Source organism: Polypterus senegalus, chromosome 11, assembly GCF_016835505.1.
Source record: "Polypterus senegalus isolate Bchr_013 chromosome 11, ASM1683550v1, whole genome shotgun sequence".
Classification (NCBI taxonomy): domain Eukaryota; kingdom Metazoa; phylum Chordata; class Cladistia; order Polypteriformes; family Polypteridae; genus Polypterus; species Polypterus senegalus.
The window spans coordinates 151,685,700-151,707,561 of record NC_053164.1 but is presented as its reverse complement, the minus strand read 5'-3'; the positions used below and the strand labels follow the sequence as shown (position 1 = coordinate 151,707,561).

Here is a 21,862-nt window from a genome sequence, read left to right as displayed (position 1 = left end):
ATGCGGAAAATCTGTCTAAAAGTGCAGTTTGCTAGGCAATTCGTAAAGTCTGTTTGGCTCTGAAATATTTCCTTCGGGTTTTCATACTTTTTCCTGGACACCTGCGTGTGCAGACAATAAAAGAAGCGTTTCATGCCATTGAGGTACTCAGGCAAAAACACCCACAGTTCCATAAAGAATCTCACAATCAGCCTAACATTCTCATTACGCAGGATTTCCAAATGTGATTGGGGCACATGGGACTGATCAGAGTGGAGTTTGATCAAACATTATTTGGAAAATGTACCTCTCCTCCTGATGAATAATCAGACACAGTGTCTTCATCAAATATTTGACCTCCGTCAATATCTCGTTGGTCAGACACAAGTTCTAGGGATATGACATTCCCAGCAACTGACTCAACAAAGAAAATGCCCTCAGAAACAGGGCGATGGGCATTTTGCTGGAGGGTCAACTCTTCTGCAGGGGTTAGGTCTGGACCGATTGGACCTCCACCTGTTTTTTTGCTTGTCTGCCTTCTTATTAGCTTTAAGATTAATGTTTTTTATATTATATATGATTCTTTATGTCAACAATTCTTTAAATAGTTATATATATTTACCAGTTTGAAGTATATTCTTGTACTTCACTTTAACCTGTTCCCTTGCTCTCCTTGTGCTCACGTTTGATCTGGAATTATGACATATTAAATAATAATTAATCTGACACATAGGAAATGAAAAGCTGCATTCAGTAAGTACAATGCACACTACTTAGCATTTAATTTGTCGGTCACTTTTTGCCAGCCGTCTTTTCTGGTTTGGGCAGCTTTTGCAGTGTTACCCCTTGTGCATGTTAAATCTTGAAATTCTTCATATCCTTCGAATAAAAGGTCCTGCTCCGCTTGTGTGGGGAAAAAAAATGCTGATCATGTTTTCTAGACTCGGTATATATGGGCTTTTCAATCAGCGCGGTCGCGCGCATTCATCTCGGATGATTCGATCCAACTAGACCGATCTACCACACGGCTGCGTTTGAAAAACCGACTTATCCTGGATGAGCTTCACCGACATTAACTCATCCAAGATGAGGCATCTGATCTCGGATGATTTAAGCGACGTACGGAAAATACCCCAGGTGAAGAAATCATGGTATTCTACTTTTCTTTAGTTTATCACAAGAATACCTCTGTAGATTGTTTTATTGGCATTCTGTAGGCTTTGTAGGAAGCCTACATTTTTAAGTTAAACCAAGTATACTTACACTGTCACTAACAGAGCCTAGAAATGTGATAGAATGAAACAATATAGAAGGTCTATATACAGAGATACGAGTATAGGTATTTGTATTTACAGTGTAAAGTATATTGTTTTGTGTTTTCAGAATCGTACCTTTTTGAATATTGTTTTTAACCAAAGGTAAAAATTATACAAAACAAGTTTTGTTTATACACACAAGAAAATTTCCCTGGATGAGCCAAAGAATGGTACTTGGGAGTTGGGAGGCCTGGTCACCCCAGCTTGGGTTAGTGCCACCATGGCCCTCTTTAGAAAAGTCAGAGTGACCATGATGATGATGATATTTGAATCACAATTATGAGCAAAGTAATATGGTAATTAGAACAGCCGGTTAGTAATTCCAAGGTTCAGAGACTTACTGTTAATTGGTGATGTTGAATTGTCCATAAATGCATTAAATTTGTTCTAACATCTCATGTTTGTAAAATGAATGCCTAAATAAGCACCAAAATTGGTAGCTACTGTAAAATAATCTGTATGAATTTATTTTTTAAAGAACACAAGAATACAAGTAGTACTTGTATTTGCCTACATACGACCTGACAAAGTCAATAGTTACATTAGCACCTCTTGCAGAGCTATGATATACAAGGAAAAAGATCCACTGTGATCAGTCGAAATATATACTAAGTTTAACCATAAAAATTTAATAATACACAACAACGAATAAATAAGAAAGCAGTTGGAGTTTAACATTTTCACATCTTAACAGTGCAATAAAAAAATTGCTTTGACTTGATGTTTTTTCATATAGATGATTCTGGTGATGAAGACCCCAGCTCCCAGTCTGACAAAACCAAGCTCCATAGCACCCTTAAGATTCTGTCAAGTAAGCTTGATGATCTGAATACATGCAATGACCTCATTTCAAAACATGGAGCAGCTTTACAGAGATCATTAAGTGAGCTGGAAAACCTTAGAATACCTTCAGAAAGTGGAGAAAAAATCAAAGCTGTCAATGAAAGAGCCACTCTCTTCAGGATCACCTCCAATGCTATGATCAATGTAAGTAAATGTACACAGCATTTTTGACTCTTTAATGTTCTTAGTTAATTATTAATATGTACTCACCTCAACTGAATTGTGTTTTTTATTGGTTCTCTTGGAAGTGGTTCAGCCCTTATAGATAAATTTCTTTTATTCTCCTTCTGTGCCTATTAAAGAAAAAATCCTATTTAAATGTGTAATAAAAATCCTTTTTTGGGCTTCTGCAAAAAAATATTTTTCTGCCAGACATCCTTTGGAAATGTACAAAAAAGAGTGAATTGCAAATTTTGATTAAAATGTACCTATACTTAAATTACAGCCATGTACCATATTTGAATTTTAAGCATAATTTTTAAAATCATAATACTAAACATTTGTGAATTGTTTCTTGTGTGATATAATTTGATATTCTCAAGCCCAATTCTAATTCAGGCTCGTGAAAAGATTCGTTTTCACTTATTTTTATTTAACACATCATCAAGATCAGAATGCTGTCCATATTTAGCATTATACTATATAACAGTACACATTCATACAAGCACAGTTGACATATATATTTACTATACAATTGTGATGAAATAACGTACACAAAAATGCTCATAAAGTGTTGAGGAATTGCCCCGTATATTGCTTGCAGCAAAATGGTCAATTTGTTTGAAATAAATCATACAGTAGACAACGTTTAATGATGAGCGGTGGCTATTTATACAAGAAAATGGCTGCCAGACATGATTACAGAGGAAATGATGTAATTGTGGGCAGACCGGAAGTGACGTCATCATCTGACGCCGGAAGTGGCATCATCAAAGTTGAGCCGGAAGTGACGACTGTCGCTACCCAATCTGCGTGCCTACCCAATTTGCGCGCACAGGCGTATTGAAAGCCTAACATGCCGTAAAGTGTTCACACATGCATTAAACAAATTGGGCAGCACCGTAAAGTGTGTGATGCAGCAGCCTTTCAATACATCATAGATCGGGCCGGCCAAGGAAACCAGGTAGTGACACACACCGCATGCACTTAATGAAAAAAATATTAAAAACAAAAAAATCTACTTTACGGCACGGCCCAATTGGAACTGTGCATGCAGTACAACTTGACATTAAGGTATATTTATTTTAGTTCCACATTAGTTGACCAGAATGACAATATTCATCCTGCAAAATAAATGAAGCAGCCTTTGTGGCGTAACGTTGATGTCCAATGTTCAATTGCCATAAGAGAAAGCTTAGGTGTGTACACCTGATAAGCCCCAATTAGGGCAAAACATATGCGGTGTACTCTTTGTATTATTTGGCAGGTACTATATATATATATATATATATATATATATATATATATATATATATATATATATATATATATAGTGTTTTTATTTTCCCACTCACGTAATAAATCATATAAAGTTTCCTTTCCGTTTTGATCTATTGTTGCAATTTCCCTCAACCAGCTTTATAGAAATATATGATCCTTTTTCAAAAAAAGAAAAAAACAAAGTGTTGCTGACTGTCCCTGTTCTTAGTGCTGTTACTGTCCACTTGTTAAAATTCTTTAGTTCGTTCTGAGTTGTGTAATCAGGTCAGATACCAAAAAAATGAAGAGCATAAAGCCACTGGTTCAAATCCTCATTTATTCTAATGGCTATTAATCTTACAAATAAGTTTAACTTTATATACACAGACTTAAATTAAGGAAGTGAGCTGTTATCACTTGAATCAATCTACTTGATCTATTTTTTTACAGTAAGTTGCTTGCTGCTATAGTTCATATTTGTAATACATTTGTTCTTTGTGATGTGTTTTTAATGTTATTTCAAGGCATCTCTGTAAAACACCCTGAGAAACCAACTTACCTATTAATATAATAAAACTGAACTGAATTTAACAGCTGTAAAATAAAATATTCTTCACTAACTGAGTAGAATTTAAACAGCATGAAGTAGTTCAGTTGATGATGAACACCATGTGGACGGAGGGCAGCGATATTCATTCTTACAAGTTTAATCAACATAACACACCGCTGTTAGTGTGCAGACTCCTCATCTCATGTCAATGATTTTATTCACCCATATTGACACAGAGCCAGTTCATTTTGATAACTTTAAAAAAAGGAAATACACTTATTCATACATTTTTTATTGAAGAAATAAATGGTATGTTTAAAAATAAAAGTGAAAGATCTGTGAACAATGTTTCTCAAAAACAAATTATACACACACCCATATATATATGTATATAATATATACTGTATATATATTATGAGCAAAAAATTCAGTAATCATAAAGATGTATAAATGGTAAATGCATTTAACTAGAACACAACTACAATGAAAATGGCCAACAAGGGGAGGTGTTAAAAATTATTAGGGAAGGAGAACACAAATATATTTACAGATTTTTACCTTAGTATTTAAAAAAAATTTGTCAAGGTTTTAAACACAATGAAAGTGAATAATTAAATTTGTCAAAAAAGGAAAAATGCTATTTTAGCTTTATGAACAAGATGCAACTCAGAGTCAAAGTGTTGTTATCCAGCAATAGTCCATAAAAACATGTTCTATTTAAACTGATATTTTCCCTGATCTGTCCCTTAACATTTGTTCACTAATAATATTTCTATATCACCTTTGCTTACAAGTGTAGCTCTAACTGCTCTACAAAAATATACACTTACAAAGAAGGCATTATAAAAGTAAATGAGAAGCAAATGGAGGGGTCCTTGTCCTTTGTAATAAATACACTGCCTGGTCAAATGGCCGGGGACAAAGACAAACTTACAGCCTTCAAGAATACTGGAGATAATAAACCTCTGGGGGTCCCAAGCCAAAGCCCACGCAGACCCCTCTGCACATCCCAGCATACATAACTGTGGCCGTCACACTCTAATTACAATTCCATTTTAGGACGTCTTGTGAACTTTTCTTCTCAGACAGTTGGAGTTGATTTAACAGACGGTGGAGACGCAGGGGGGCACCATTGCAATAAACTGGGAAAAAAACAATAGAGAAAAACAGCAGAGCTTAGTGCCCAGTGCAGATCAGACAAACTGTACACAGTACAATTTCTAATCTATTACAACCAATGCAAGTAACTAAGAAAAAGACAAATTAGAAAAGTGGGCTTGTTGAAGTTTTTTGAAATGCTTGACATTTGTAGACTGGCACTTTTCTATTGGCAAAGCATTCCAGATTTTGTTGCATGAGTACAGAAAGCTGCCAGTTTTTATGGTTGATCTTGGAATAAAAAGCAAAGCAACGTTTGAGAAAAGAAATGTTAGGAGCAGACACTCCAAAATACAGGCAGGGTCTAAAATACTCAAAGCCTTCTATATATTTAATAGAACCTTGAAATCAATTCTGTGTTAAACAGGAAGCCAGTGTAATGAGACTGAGACAGTTTTCAGAAGAAAAAAAACCAAAAACGCCAATACCTCGTGATCACTTGGCAAAGGCACAGCAGATCAGAGCAGGGATTGAGATGGAGGATTCTAGAAGTGCCAGTTAGGAGGGGCAGCCTCTACTTCAACATGGCACACATCTCTCCATCCTTCTTCTTTAACTGCTGCCCCATAACACGGCCAGAATCTTCTACTTCACTGTAACTGTTAAAAACATAAACACAATAGATGCACGATGTTCACTCAGGGAGTTCAAATATTACTAAAGTGTACTCTTACTTCTTGTTCTGCCTCCTTTCTTGGTCACTTGTAGTTCAATTATTACCAAAGTAAACCATCACAATAGATAAAGGTCTGCTTAGAGTAAAGTCTAATAATATTTTTTTAAATTACTGTGGTTTTTTGTTGGATGTTGAAAGAACCCCACTGTCATTATATGTTGCAAAAGCACAGTAACTTAAGAAAATAAATGGTATTTTGCAAAGCAGAACAATATGTTTAGTGACTGCTGGTACTGATGAGCCTCAGTCTCTGTGTTTGTGAGGATTCACATTCTGAGGCTTACCTGTCTAAAATTAAAAAGTCGTGTTACTTACTGGACAGAATGAGCAGACATACAGTACAGTATTCAAGGCAGCAAAATATTACAGATCAAATCATAAATATGGGGAGGCTTTGCAGGAATTGTGCACAAATTATTTTTGAAACTGAAAGCCTCAATAGTCTTACCTGTACAAATAGCAAATTTAACATGAACTGCATATCATCTCCAACTGGAAATCTTAAAAGCAGAAGAAAAGAACAACCAGTTGTGTCTCAGAATTCGGGTACACTGGTATCTGTTCAGCCACATGGCAGGCTGGTTACCACCCGGCATCCTGTAGGGTCTAGAAAAAAAATACAATAAAGGGGCATTGTTTTTATAACTGCAGCAATAAGAAAAGTTATTTCTAAGGATCAAGCTGTTGCTGTTGTTACGTGCCCAGCCTGTCACTGTGCCACATCAGACGCACACCACACTTTTCTGATGACTTTGGATATAAATTTAAAAATTGTCTGTTTTCAACCATGGAATTTTTTTCTACTAAATAAGGTTAAAGAAATCTATTAAGAATTTGTAATGCTATTATCTGCATCCTGCTTTCTTGTAATAACTTAGTTGTTGATACTCTTTTTCTATGGAAAAACTATTGCATTGATGTAATCCAATATCAACGTAATAAAAAAATACCAATGGCTTTGGAGGACACACTTTACACCGGTCGAGTGTCAGATGTGCTCTCCTAATTCTATTCCTAATTCGACACCTCGATTACATTGTTTTGCTTAATTATTAGCATGCCGTTCGCTCTTTAAGATAAAAAATGTGGACAAATGTTAAAAGAAACACACCACCAAATGCTAATAGGGTGTTACGAAATAAATTACATACATCTATTAATCCATTAACCCAAACAAGGAAAATGCTGTGATTTTTAAAATTAAAACCACAAGATTACGAAGTGGTTTAACTAAAAATGATGTACTGTACTTACAAAAAGCTGTACATGTCCATTACAAAGTTCACAGACACACGTCGCATTTTATTTCACTTCCTTTTCATTCAACTGGAGTAAAATTTTTCAGGCAACACATCTTCCAAGACGTTATAAAATTCAAAAGTTGCCATCTTTTCCAGTACAAAGTCCACTTACAGACGGGGATAAACAACAACACAAAAATGACTCGCAAGTACAAGTCAAACCTGATGAGTGACATGTGTTGTAAAACATTAGACGTGCGTAAAACAAATCGGGCAGCGTTGTGATATGAATGTTAATTAAGCAGAGAGCGTGTGTGCGAGACAAATCGGATGGGGACTCATGTCGCAAAGTAAAAAAACGCAGATTGGGTAGGGTCGTAATAGTAAAGTTCTGCACATGAGTGCACATGCACGTGCAAATCGGGTAGGCACCGCAGATTGGGTAGCGACAATGACATCATCGGGGGCCAGAAGTGACGTCATCAATGCTGGACTGGAGGTAACATCATCAGTTGAAGCCGGAAAGTGACGTCTGGAATGAGGAAGTGGATGAGCCATTTTCTGGGATGTTGGTTATTGCGGGAAAGTTTGAATTATTGGTCTTATTTGTTTCTAAAATATCAAAAAGAGAGGCATCAGTACCATAAAACAACCCCCCATCTGTTGATAAATCGCTCACCTCTGGGTTTGTTGGCTGCCACCTAAGCGCACATGTGTGACACAATATATATACATTTGAATTTAGAAACTTTATCTTTAAAAAGGTTCTCTTTCGTGTATTCTAACATAGCACCTTTTTTAAAAACAAGCCCACATTTACAAATATGGTGCATTAAAAAATAAACACAAATTAATCTGAAACTAAAGTGCCATGGTGGCAAACTTGTTAGTGCTTTTGCTTCATACTGTATATCCAACATGCTACATCTAAATGTTGTACCTGGACTTTGTCAGTCTGAAACTTGCAAGTTCTCCCCATGTCTGCATGGGTTTTCCTCCAACATTACAAGGATGTGCAAGTTAGGTTGGCCCCAGTGTGGGTAAGTGCATGTGTATGCACTTTAATGAACTTGAGTCCAAAGTTGTTGCCCTTACTCCATATTTCCATCAGTGCAGGCTTTGGCCCCATCACATCCACACTAGCACTATCCAGTCTTCTTCAAAGTTTTAAACCCAGTTTGACCTGTCCAATGCCTTGTACCACTTGTCAGCGTCTTACAGCTCTATAGGTGTTTTCCAGAGCATTAACGGGCTTCCATTCTTGCAAATATGTCTTTGTTCGATCAGTATTTTTGTCTCAACCTCATTGTGGCATTAACCAGCCTCCCATTAAGTTCTAATATAAGAAAGATGGCAATTTTTGATAAGATATTTTAACATTTAGACCACCTCACCCCCAACGCGACAACACGCCAAAGTGTGTCCCGAAGCGCGAGTGCAATGTCTGTGGAAGACTGCTTGTCCATTTCCGGGGCAATAACAGGCTCACAGCACTGCAGCAAAGTGCCAAGGAAGCAAATCCGATCCGATCACAGTCACACTATAAGTGCCTGCTATCGATGGGTGATGCAGGGAACATTATAAATGCAAGGGCACAGTATTACTTAGCCACTAACCTGGCTATGGTCCTGCCTGACTGCTGTGTCTGTGTATAGGAGAGCGGTAGACCCCACTTCAATAAATAACCATGCTGTTCCTGTTTCAAGCTGAATAAAACTGGTTTTGCTAAAGTACTGACACTCAGCCTTGTGTTTTGAGATGCAAGACAGGGACTCGCGCATCACAATACGATATTCTCTTCCTCCTGTCTTCCATTGTTTATACACTCTCCATACTTCACTTTTCTTGTCTTGTCTTGTTCCTCTCTGCATTTAATTTTTCCCAACTTTCCAACTCAGATCAGAATTACTTGGAACATTTGGGTCCCTTACCATTTCACTATTGCTCAGGAACAACAGTGATCTCTAAATATTTTTAACATCAAATAATGCTCATTTAATGTACTAGGTTATTGGTAAACGTTAAAAATTAATCACCCACATTGAACAAGCACCCATGCTGTTTGTAAAAACGATCAGCTAACTTGTCTGTATGCAAGATGTAACTAAAAGGAAGTGAAGAACAATTTTCACAGTCTGGAAATTTAGATAAGAGTTCCAGATGAGACCCTAACGTATTTTGTCTTTTTTTGCTTTGTGCATCCCCCACCATAACCTATCGCCTATGGGGGTAGACAGGGGCAAAAGCTTTAGATGGGTCAAAAATTTCAATCTACAGGTTTCTTTTTTTTTTTCTCTGAGCTTTGCTGATCTGGGAGTAAAATATTTCTTTGGACAGTTTCAAAGTTGATACTTTCTAGGGAACTAGTTATCTAGCCATGAACCTTGTAGCAGAAGATCTTTGTTTTCTTGATGCTGAGGGCATTGGGAGACTGTTAAAGTACTCAATGAACATGCTTAGACTAGTCTGTTTTTCTTCTGCAAAAATGGCACAGTCATCTGTTTACTTGAGCAAACGACTTAACATTCAGTACAAGAGTGAAAAATAAAATGTACAACAATATTTGTCTTTAAGTATCATTTGTAAACAATCTCAGTATAACATTAAAATCCATAATATTGGTTATAGACTTACAAATGACACAACCACTGATAGTATGAGAAGTCTGTCAGTGCCAGGCTATAGCCTGTAGATGGGGAAAAAAACGATATTCTTAGCTGGTCTTGTTTTGCGTGGACAGCAGAAAACTAAAATGATGAAAGTACTTAAAAAATGAAAATTATTTACTTGTTATTCACAGGCGTGTCGAGATTTCCTTGAACTAGCTGAAACAACTAGTCGGAAATGGCAGCGGGCCCTGCAGTATGAGCAAGAGCAAAGGATTCGTCTTGAGGAAACCATTGAGCAGCTTGCCAAACAGCACAACAGCCTGGAACAAGCCTGCCGAGAAGCTCCTGTTTTGTCTTCAAATCTTGTGACAATCTCCACCTTAGCCAAGGGTGAGAATCTTTCAATTACTTCTCTGTGTCACAGTGTAATCACTTCTTTACTAGTCAAAACAACTTAAATAAAACTAAGAGTATATGTCTTGTGTTTTCTAAGAAATTATTTCACGCAACAAGAAAATATTTCTGCCTTTTATTAGTAAGAGGCTTTACAAATGTCAAAAAAGTAAGTCAGGATATAGGCAAAGAATAAAGTAAACTTGAGTTTGTTAGCTACTTTTATATGGAGAATTGTAGTGAGAACAATTCAAGAAAAACAAAGTCATACCTCAACAAAAGATCCATGCTTTTTCCTAGGAATCCCATTAATGGCATGTGAGAGAGATCACTACACTGCTCTGGGTTAGCCTGTACCAACACATATATTTGATATTTGATCTGTCCTACAGGGATACTCCACCCCAAAACTGTTTTTTGTATTTTACTAATTCCATGTGTTTTTGGTGATGACTGAGAAAAATTTTCATGGAAAACAAGGGAAAAAGTTTTATGAAATAATGTAAGCCAATGATGACCAATGCAGTTCAATGGAAAACAATATGAAAAACAATCATGGAAAAAAATCTCACGTAACTCATTATAATCACGCCCTATGCATTTTAAGACTCATATTATAATCTGACATTATAATCCACATGTCTGTTATCCAGTCATTTTCTCACTACATGGAAAACATATGCATTTTTTTGCTAACAAATTGTTAAATAGATACTTCCAGAAAAATCAGAACACATCATGGGAAACACAATTCCAGCTTTTGATCTGAAAATGTACCTCTCATCCTAATTCACTGGTCAAGAGTCCTGTTTTCAATTCAAAAAACTCAGCCCTGTGTGAACTGGGTTTCCTTTTTATGGTGAGCACTGATTTTTCCGGAAATATCTGTCAAACGATGTTAGTGTAAAATGCAATTCCACCCGGGGGAGTAAATGCGAACATTAATTTTATTTTAATTCTTTTCATTTTTATTACTATTTAATTTAATATTGTTTCTTTGTATCAGTATACTGCTGCTGGATTATGTGAATTTCCCCTTGGGATTAATAAAGTATCTATCTATCTATCTATCTATCTATTGCATGTTGTAACATAGTAAGCTGCCTTTGACAAAGGGTGACATCACTCATTGTTCTTTATCGTCCCCCAAAATACAATGCATCCTTCTTATCTGATCTGATTGAACTTCTAACACACCTAAGCTCTTATTCTCAGAGAATTATCCTTCTTGGTGATTTCAACATCCATATTGACACTACTACATCTAAACTGAGAAATGAATTCCTATCCTTACTGGACTGTTTTGACTTCACACAACATGTTGATTTTTCCACCCAATCTGGAGGTCATATATTGGATCTGATCTGCACTTCTGGACTATCTGTTGCCAATATTTACAGCACTGATTTGGGACTCTCTGACCATAAAGCAGTATTTTTCACTGTCTCACTGCCTTTCCCTTCTCTTACCTGTAAATGACAAATTTCTTACAGAAACCTTAAAAATATCTGTCCCTCTATCCTTTCTGGATCAATTTCTGATCTTTTACTGTCTGCACCTATTCCATCAACACTAGATAGTCTTGTTGACCACTATAACTCAGCCCTTCATTCAGCATTAGATAAAACAGCTCCTTTAAAACATAAGGATGTTTCCTTTAAATGTTCAGCTCCTTGGTATAACTCAGAATTGAGATCTATGAAAGCAGCTGGCCGACGCCTTGAGAGAATGTCACGTAAGACTGGCCTCACCGTGCACATCCAGGCTTTCTCTGACCACCAAAGAGCTTACAGATAAGCACTAACTGCTGCTAAGAACACCCACTATGGCAGAATAATATTTCCCCTTGGGATTAATAAAGTATCTATCTATCTATCTGTCTAATAGAAAGTGGCCATGATAACCCAAGGGTTTTGTTTTCTGTAGTTAATAAACTACTCGAACCTGCATCTGGCCCAACTACCTCTTCTACTGAAGTCTGTAAGAATTTCCTCCACTTTTTCCGTAACAACATTAAAGATCTAAATAGTTCAACTAACATAAATACATCATCTGTTTATATCTCTCCCTGTTTTCCCACTCCATCCAGCTCCTTCTCTAAGTTCTCACAAGTCACATCTGCGTTTGTTAAAAATCACTTTTGTAACCCCAATGTTAAAAAAGTCTGGTCTTGATGCTGACAATCTTAACAATTTCCCACTTCCCTTTCCTGTCAAAGGCTCTTGAGCGTGTTGTAACTTTCCAGCTCACCAATTACTGAACGTCTAATAATTTGATGGAACCCTTTCAGTCTGGTTTCAGGGCCCGACACAGCTGTGAAACTGCTCTGCTATGGGTAACCAACGATCTGCTTATGGCAGCAGACTCTGGACAAACCAGCATATTAATTCTATTAGACCTCAGTGCAGCATTTGACACTGTCAGACATTACATTCTACTGTCTAGAATGGAGAACATGCTGGGTGTCTCTGGCACTGCCCTCCAGTGGTTCAAGTCCTATCTGACTGATAGGCAAGAGTTTGTTAGTCTTGGCAACAGCAGATTCAGCTCAGCGCCAGTCACACAAGGAGTTCCTCAGGGCTCTGTCCTCGGCCCTCTTCTCTTCTGTATTATATGCTTCCCCTTGGCCATATTATCCATAACCAAGGACTGGGCTATCATTTTTATGTAGATGATACTCAACTCTACTTCAATGTTAAAAGTGGAACTTCATCAGAGCTTTCTCAGCTCACAACCTGCCTTAGTGAAATTAAAACCTGGATGGAGCAGAACTCTTTAAAATTAAACTACAACAAAACTGAACTCTTGCAAATTGGGACTAAAATGCAACTTAATAAAATGAGCTCCTTCCCAGTCAATCTTGGTGGTGATCTCATCAGCCCTGCCTCTCAGCTGCAAGAGTCCTGACTCGAACCAGCAGCAGCGAGCACATCACACCCATCCTGCTCCGTCTTCACTGACTCCCTGTGTCTTACAGAATTGAATATAAAATCCTACTAATAACCTACAAAGCCTTAAATAACCTTGCGCCAAACTACATCAGTGACCTTCTCCATCACTATGTGCCTGCCCGTCCACTAAGGTCCTCTGATTCTGGCAATCTTGTTGTGCCCCACACTGATTTACACTCCATGGGCGACAGGGCCTTTAGCTGTATAGTGCCCAGACTCTGGAATGACCTACCAAAATTAATCAGATCAGCTGACTCCATGAATTCTTTTAAAAAACAACTCAAAACTCATCTGTTCAGGAAGGCTTTTAGCTCTACTTGACTTCATTCCCCTTCTTTCAGTTTACCACTCAAGATGCTCATGTAACCTGTTTGTGTGTGCTAGACCATCAATTCTGTTGTCTGTTAGGCTTTCTCTGAATTTACTGTCTTAATCTTCTTTATTTATTCATTTGCTTTGTACTATGCTATATACTGTATACCCTGCCGTTCTTACTTATATTCTGTAAGTGCCTTGAGCATGGGAAAGGCACTATATAAATAAAATGTATTATTATTATTATTAATTATAATAAATATTGATTAACTTAAAATTGTGACTGCATATGGCTAGAACATATGAAGTGTACATGTTTGTGTATACCTTGCTTGGACAATCCTCTTGTCTAAAAAACTGAAATCCTCCTATACTGTAATATCTAAACATACTTCGTTAATGTAATTAAAAAGACTTTTGTTATTTTATTATATGTATATTGACACTATTATTGTTCAGGTAAGGGAGAAAGGCATCAGGATGCATGCTGATTAGCATACACAAGGAAGAAGTTCACTGTACTCTGCTCCCCATGATAATAATGACCCTGTAAATATGCAAACCTGTAATAACTGGATTCATTATAATAAACATATACAGTATAACATACATTTTCTAGGAATATAGCAAAGTATTTGTGTGCTCTGATTAATTTGTTTTTTTGCCTTGGTTTTTAGGTTTTGCTTCCTTGTTTTAAGACTCCTTTTTATTTAAGCCATTTCTTACTCTCAGGGTGATTTAAGTAATTTTTCTATTATTATTTACCATTGTTTTGTTGGCACTAGTTGGTGTTTCATTGCTCCTGAGTTTGGGTATTTTTTGAGTGTTTTGGCACATGAAAACATTTATTCCAAGTGCAAATGATAAAGCCATTTATAAAAGACCAAGACACCTTCTCTAGTTTCTGTACTTTGTTCCTCAATGGAAAATAATCATCAGAAGACAAGCTTCTTGAGAAAGTTTGTTTTTTCCATTTTGATCTTTACCAATTAAGACTTCATGAAACTTGCTTATATCATTTGTAGAATTTAGCATTTCTTTTTTGGCTTATCTAACTAATTTTCTGGAATAAGTAACCAACTTTTTGCCACTCACAAATAAAGAAACTAATCTACTCTGAACGATCACTCCTTGGATGGCCATACCAGTGCAATGCCTACTGCCAGAGCACACCGTTGGATATAACATTGAATTTAGCAGTCAATGTCTTTAACACCTGTTAAAGCTCAACTTTTTTTTTAATTATTAATATTTGTATACAATTAAGAAAGGATTCTCCAGAGAAAAATAATAAAATGACAATGAAGGAATTTAAGTGTCAGAGAGTACATTTTTTACATTTTTAAATTTTTTTATAAATGTAAAGCATCTAAAAAGGGAACCTCAAATAAACAAAGAGATCAACTTTGACTTGATGTTCCTTTTTACTCAAGTTCCTGGTTAAGTCCAGATATTAACTCAGTACATGAAGCTAAACTGTCATCATCTTCTCAGTATTGTAGGTGTTGTGACTGTGCATTATAGATGAGCAGCAATACCAAATGTATCTCGAATGGTGTAAGTTCCTTGAGTAAAGGCAAGAGCCTAATAATAATGATGGAATATAAAGGCCTAGAGATTGAGACAAGAGTTGCTCCAGTAGTTGTAGGTGCACTGGGAACCATCAAGACCAGGTTCCAAGAGCAGCTAGACAAACTTCTATGTAGAATCAGCATGAAAGAGATCCATCCATGCATTCTTCAAGAATTCTTCAGCAGAACAACAAGTTGAATTCAAAGCCTGAGAGGTCTGACTGACCTCTGGCAAATGCACCAGTGTTTCTATGAGTGCTGAGAGGAGAGTATAATAATGATAATAATAATAATAATAATAATCCAGGGGATTGCAAGCATTACACATTTTGACTCTGTGATACTAACATTGTACTTTACGTAATTTCCATTGGAGTTTCAGTAGTTCTATATGCTGAATCTTTCTGATACTTACTAAAGGTTAAATAGTGATGAGAGGATGCCCTGACATAGCGCAATCTAGGCATTATTGTCTAGTATCTTAGCTAAGATCTCATATTTTTCCCTCCATTCTTTTGCAGAGTTTGTTTCCAGATTTCTGTACTTGAAGAAATAGAAGAACACATTATGGATAGCGAGTAAATCATAAATTGTGATATTTTACAATGGATCAGGAGTGAATCAGACTATAGTGTGTTGTGTGACATGAGGGGGTCTACATTGCATATTTGTAAGTTTAAGAAGAAAACTGACAGGATTCCTAAACCTACAAACTGGTTTAGACTACATGTTTATATTATATTACTTAGTTATTGAGTAATTCACTTTTGAAAGTGTTTAATTCTTTTTAAATCAATCTGGACATATGGATATTAATGGAGGCTATCTTAATTGATTAATGCCATTGGAAAATGATAGTAATCCACTGTTAAACGTCTAAGATTTCAAACTTAACAGACCACTCAAAAGCAAACCTAGTTTGAAGTCACTAATGGAAAGGCTGCTTCATTTCAGTCAGCCAACTTTACAGTGTTCTTCATCTTTTTTTATACAATTGTATATCAATTAGTAAATGACAAGGAACAAGTCAAAAAGGTACAAAAATTAACATTATAATGTTAAAAACTTCAAGTCATGACACAGAGAAGGTGCATCATTTGTCACCTTTAAGATTGTTCATTGACTAACAGAGCCAATCTGCAGTCAAGTGTATTTTAAAAGACATCAATTGAAGTGTTCATATGTTTATTTTTATGCTCTATTCTAGTACAAAACAACTACATTTTGATGATAAAATAGAATTTATTTTTGTGTGGATATAATAGTAATATTTAAAATTGCCATTGCTTATGTAAGCCCTTATGTTCGCAACAACTACAAACTCCACAAATTATACTTTCTTTAGTAGTTGACAAGTAATGAAGTGAGGACGAAAAAAATGATAAATGTGTCCAAGGCAGGGGTGGGCAAAGTCATTCCTGGAGGGCCATAGTGGCTGCAGGTTTTTGTTCCAACCCAGTTACTTAATTAGAAGCACTTATGGCTCAAGTAACGCTTCTCCATTTTAGTTGTCTCACTCATTAAGATTTTGAACCCTTATTGCCTATTTTAGTCTTAAACAGCTGTATTCTTGGTTTTTAATTGCTCCTTATTAGCAATAAGATGCAAATGACAAAAGAAACTGGCATTTCTCCATTTAACCTGTTTCCATTTACACCTGTGTGTATTTAATGTGCACTATTTGGTTTAATTAAATACTTAGAAGGAAACTGAAGAGAAAAAAGTAAAGGGCTGAGAATTACTCCTCAGTTTTAGACTTCAAATAATTTGGACAAATATCCTTAGAAAGGAAAAAAAAATTAGGATATGAGAATGACCTGACGTGGCAGATTTAAAGCATTAACAAGTCATGAAATTAAATTATTGGCAAGGATTATTTTCTAATTAAGCAACTGGGTTGGAACAAAAACCTGCAGCCACTGCGGCCCTCCAGGACTGACTTTGCCCACCCCTGGTCCAAGGCATCCCACAGATTCAAGCAGAAAGAGAAGATGCTTTTAGCCATTCCTAAACCTAAAATACTATTGCACTTGACTTCTTCTGGAACATGTACAGTAAGACATATTGCAGTTTTTAAAAAAACATTGTTTGTTCGTCACACCTTGCAAAAGGATTAAATCATAACCATGGTCACTCACAAAGTCATCCTTAGTTACTTATGCCAGCTACATTGCAATTATTTTTCCATCTGCTTGATAAAAAACCCCTTGATCTTCCAACAACATGAACTACACATTAGGCAGGGGCAACCTACATGGATGAGGAAAATAAAATTAATATTACAAGGCAGCAAAACTTCAAATTTCAACATATATGGTTCAAATAAGACAACATTAGTGGGACCTGGCAAACCAGCAAGACAGGGACCAGCTGGGGAGTTCCAAGTCACAATCAAACATCCATTAATTTTCTGAAACCCATTATCCATGTTTAATTTGTTTATTCAGTTAAGGGTCACAGGAAACAATAGCCTAACCCAACAGTAAGCTGTCATAAGTCAGGTTCAGGTTCTGCATATGCTACCAGCCCAGTGTAAAACACACTCATTCACAAAGCTACACTGTCTTATACTCGCTGATTTACAGTCTCCAGTTAATATAGCATGCATGTCTATCAGGCATGGAATTAAAACAAAAGTACAAGTCAGGACCAGTCATGATCATGACACCAGTCCATTGGAGGGCAAACTCATGGGTAAACCCACTCACCCTATACCAATTTAGTGTTGACAGTCAAACTAATAGGCAAGGTTAAGTGATATGTGAGGAAAATTGGGAGTATATAGTAGAAAAGCTCATGAAGACACAAGGAGAATGTTTAAAGTTGACAAAGACAGTGACCAGGTGCCGTATTCAAAACAGAGCTGTGAGTCAACATTATTGTTGCACCACTGAGCCACTACTGCAGTCTAATGGTTTTCTTATCGTTCATGCAGTCTATACACGTATTTCACTTCTGAAGCTGCATATGTTAACACATGTTTTTTCCTTTGGCCTTTCCTTAGTCTTTAGAAAACAATCCCTGTGCCCTCAGCCCTCTGTGGCATTATGTATTTTAAAACTAGTAAAATGGTAAATGAAGTCATCACTACATCTGTTCCCTGACATGTCTTGTTTTCTTCAGTCTACCTGTTTTTATTTTGAGGAAAATAATTAATTCTGATCCTGGCCATGTATATTACTCGAAAGAAGTTATAGTTCATTGTAATCACCATATCCTACCAGGATAGAACTGCCCTTGCAACCTTTTTCTTCTCCTCTGTTTGCCAACTGGCCTTAGCTCAATTATAATGTTATTGAAAATAGTGAATGTTGTTAGGTTTTATGTTAATCAGTTTGGAACAGCTTTTTACAGTATACTGTGTTTAAACAAATATGTATCTTTATATGCGTGTATTGTATAATTAGTGATTTGTAATGTTTTTAGTTTTATTTTACATTTGAACTTATTGCCGCACTTTGAGCCTACCTTCAGTTAAAAGTGCTATAAAAGTAAATGGAACTGAATATGAATCTACTGATATTGAAAGACTTTAGAAATAATTAATTTGCAATTGAGCTAGAAATACTTTGAACAAATAATATGGATAATTTACTTAAATAATTATTCAGCTAAAACAATTGGACAGTCTCTAATGACCTAATCTGACCTGTTTGATGAGTAGTTAAAGCTGGTAACCATTGCTTAGCCTCAATCTGGCACTCCTTTAAATGTCACTCAATGTCTGCTGCTCTACAGAGATTATTTACGTATGAAGCAAACAGCCTTTCATTTGCACAGATCAATTGACCCATGTTAAACTTTTTTCTTTTTTTTTTGCATTTACAGTACTAACAAAGCAAACTGTTTCAGGTAAACTTTGCCAAACTCCACGATTTGAAGTTTTCACAGACTGCATTTAATTTTTAGATTATGCATCACTTAATGAGACAAGGTTCTGGGAATTTTTTTATCATAATTATGAAGAAATTACTTTGTCTTCAAAAATATCAAATGTAACTTTTAATACTACATTTTGCACTCCTCACTACCAATACCACTGGAACTTGGAGTCCTACTTTACATTTAAGTAGATAGAAAAATCTACCCTTTATCAGCTAGTGCTTTTATATCTGGGATTTAAAATCGACAATACTGAAAAATGCATAGAATTTTAAAAAGCTCTGCATCCTTCATTTGTTTTCCATGCTCAGTTGTCATAAGGAAAAAAAATCTGTCCCAACTCTGCTCACTTTAACTTACACTTCATATCGGTTTTGAGGCACCTGTTGCTCTTAAAATATGTGCTTGGGTTTTTCAGACAAAAATTAAGGCCCCTGGGGAAGCACATTCAAAAACTGACAATAAGACATGCAACCTCAATATAAAATGTCACCACAGGCAGGATTCAAATGTTGCAAGCAATGTCAGATGTGAAAATGCTTCCTGTTGTGCCACCCATACTGTTCAGCTTGGTATGGTGAATAACAGACAATCAGTCTCAATTCCTTAAATACATACTGTAATTGCGTTCTTATTGCTGAGTTCTGCCATGCAGTATTTCAATGTGCTTGTGCTATACAGAGGTTTTAAACATGCTGTATTTAGTCTTTGTTAAACTCTCTATGTGGTGTCTTAAAAATGCTATGAGAATGGAAGAAGTGTCAGGACAGAAAAAGGTGGAAAGTTACTACCACCTGTAGGCATGTAAGCTGTAATGTAACGGTCTCTGGCATAGTAAAAGTGAGATTAACTGGTTCCAGACTTGAGAGGACTGAACTACAGTATGGCAGCACTATAAGCCTACACACTTCAGTAGTTACTTCTCACTCTTGAAGTTACCAACAAAGAGGGCAATGAAAGGCCAGTTTCTGCCGAGAAATTTGGAGCTGAAGGCAGGTGAGTAGTTATATCAAAATAATGTGGTGTATGGGTAGGTAAAACTGCTATCTCTACTTAATTGATTCATTTGTCAATTATTTGTGGTGGTGTTTTGTTTCTCACTGGTGTCAACATTATGATCTTGACTATTACCGCTAGTTTGACATAACAATTTTGAAATGGTTTTTTACTGCCTAATATTGCACCCCTAAACTTTCTGAAAATTAAACTCATTATGGCTTTTTATGAAGGTATCCATCCATTATCCAACCTGCTATATCCCAACTACAGGGTCACGGGGGTCTGCTGAAGCCAATCCCAGCCAACACAGGGTGCAAGGCAGGAAACAAACCCCGGGCAGGGTGCCAACCCACCACAGGACACACACACAAACACACCAAGCACACACAAGGGCCAATTTAGAATCGCCAATCCACCTCACCTGCATGTCTTTGACTGTGGGAGGAAACCCACACAGACACGGGGAGAACATGCAAACTCCACGGAGGGAGTATCTGAGGAGTGAACCCGGGTCTCCTAACTGCGAGGCAGCAGCGCTACCACTGCGCCACCATGCCACCTTTTCTATCCATCCTTACTATTTAAATAAGATTTTGATTGTAACATGCCTCTAAGATGGGAATAACTATTAAAAACGTTTCCCACTGTAATATGTATGAATCCTTCAAGCAGAAGTCTCAATAGACTACTAACAATTATCTCTCATTCATCCAATTACAGTACACCTTTGAAGATTTTACAGGCTGGAGCACTTTCTAACATTAAAGTAAAGGCACACACTGAGGAAAAAAAGTGACGGAAACTAGCCTAATTTTTTAATTGCCCCTTTTCACCTGTTATTTGAGGTGAAATTCAGACTTAGCAAACCAATTATAGCTGCTGCAGTGTGTTAGTATTCAACCACGTGTGAAATCATCTGGTATAAATAGGATTAGCATTCTGTTCTAACCTTTACTCAGATTTTTTCCTCGGACCCTTATATTAATTTAAGTAATTAGAGTAACTATCCATTGCTCATACTCTGGAAATTCACAGAACCCACCTTTTTCTCAAGATTATGTTTTGTCTGATTTTCATTTCTAGGGTAGGTGACATGAGGGAAGTTTCATAAGTTTACTTGCTGTAAATAAAGACCAATACATTTGGTTCCAGTCCTTTCACTTTATACTGGCACTGAAAATGAGAGTATTGATAAATAAGCAACAAGATTTTTTTAATTCTCATTAGTCATCTTTTCAGTTTAACCAATATGTCTTTAGGGGGTATGACCCTAAAGTTTGGGAGGAAACTGGTAGCTAGTAAGGATGTTAACAGGCCATATGCTTACTAACACTGAGCTGTCACATTTGATCCTTTTAAATCTGTGCATTAAGTAGTTTAGCCTCTTGGCAATCTTCAGTCTTTTGTGTTTGCTTACATAATTGCGTGTTCCAAAAGGGAAGCAAAAGCACTTAGTAACAAATAAATTGTAGGAGGATCTGAAGAAAGCAGACTATGATTTCAGATGTGGAACAAAGGCTTTCTTAAGGTCATTGACTTCTGAATTTCAGTTTCTCCTGAACCTGCTTTCTGCTGACAGGCTGCTGTAATCACAAAGACAGAATGATACTGATTTTTGTAAACCAGGAAAAAGAGGAAATTAGTGCAAAGAAGAAAGACTAAAATACTCATAGCTGAGACTCTGCAGTCTACAATGCCATAAACCCTTTAATACAGCATTAATAAAAGAAACTAAATTACCTCCTGCATAGTCTTAACCTACTGCAACTCTTCTTTGCCAGCCACTTGAGAATAATAATAACAGTCTTTTGGTGATACTCAAGCATACAAGGCAAGCTATGTAAGTATTTAATGTACTGTATATCACTATGTCATAATTTAATTTTTTTTATATGTGTAAGCAATTTAAAGTTGTTTGTGTCAGTAAAATGAACTTTAAATTAATGTCCTTCTCTCACTT

At 36.4% G+C, this 21,862-nt stretch overlaps 1 protein-coding gene across 10 annotated transcripts in view; it reads left to right on the top strand.

Annotated features, from left to right (window-relative positions):
- Positions 1-21,862, top strand: part of LOC120539626 (oxysterol-binding protein 2-like) — a 257,524-nt gene that overhangs the window by 184,634 nt on the left and 51,028 nt on the right. For 9 of the 10 annotated variants that reach the window (XM_039769915.1, XM_039769912.1, XM_039769911.1 and 6 more), the window contains 2 exons: positions 2,032-2,282; positions 9,983-10,181. The exons of the other annotated variant lie outside the window; for it this stretch is intronic. In XM_039769915.1, coding sequence (XP_039625849.1) covers positions 2,032-2,282; positions 9,983-10,181 — 450 coding nt within the window. The remainder of the gene's footprint in view (positions 1-2,031; positions 2,283-9,982; positions 10,182-21,862) is intronic. 10 annotated transcript variants of the gene reach the window in all.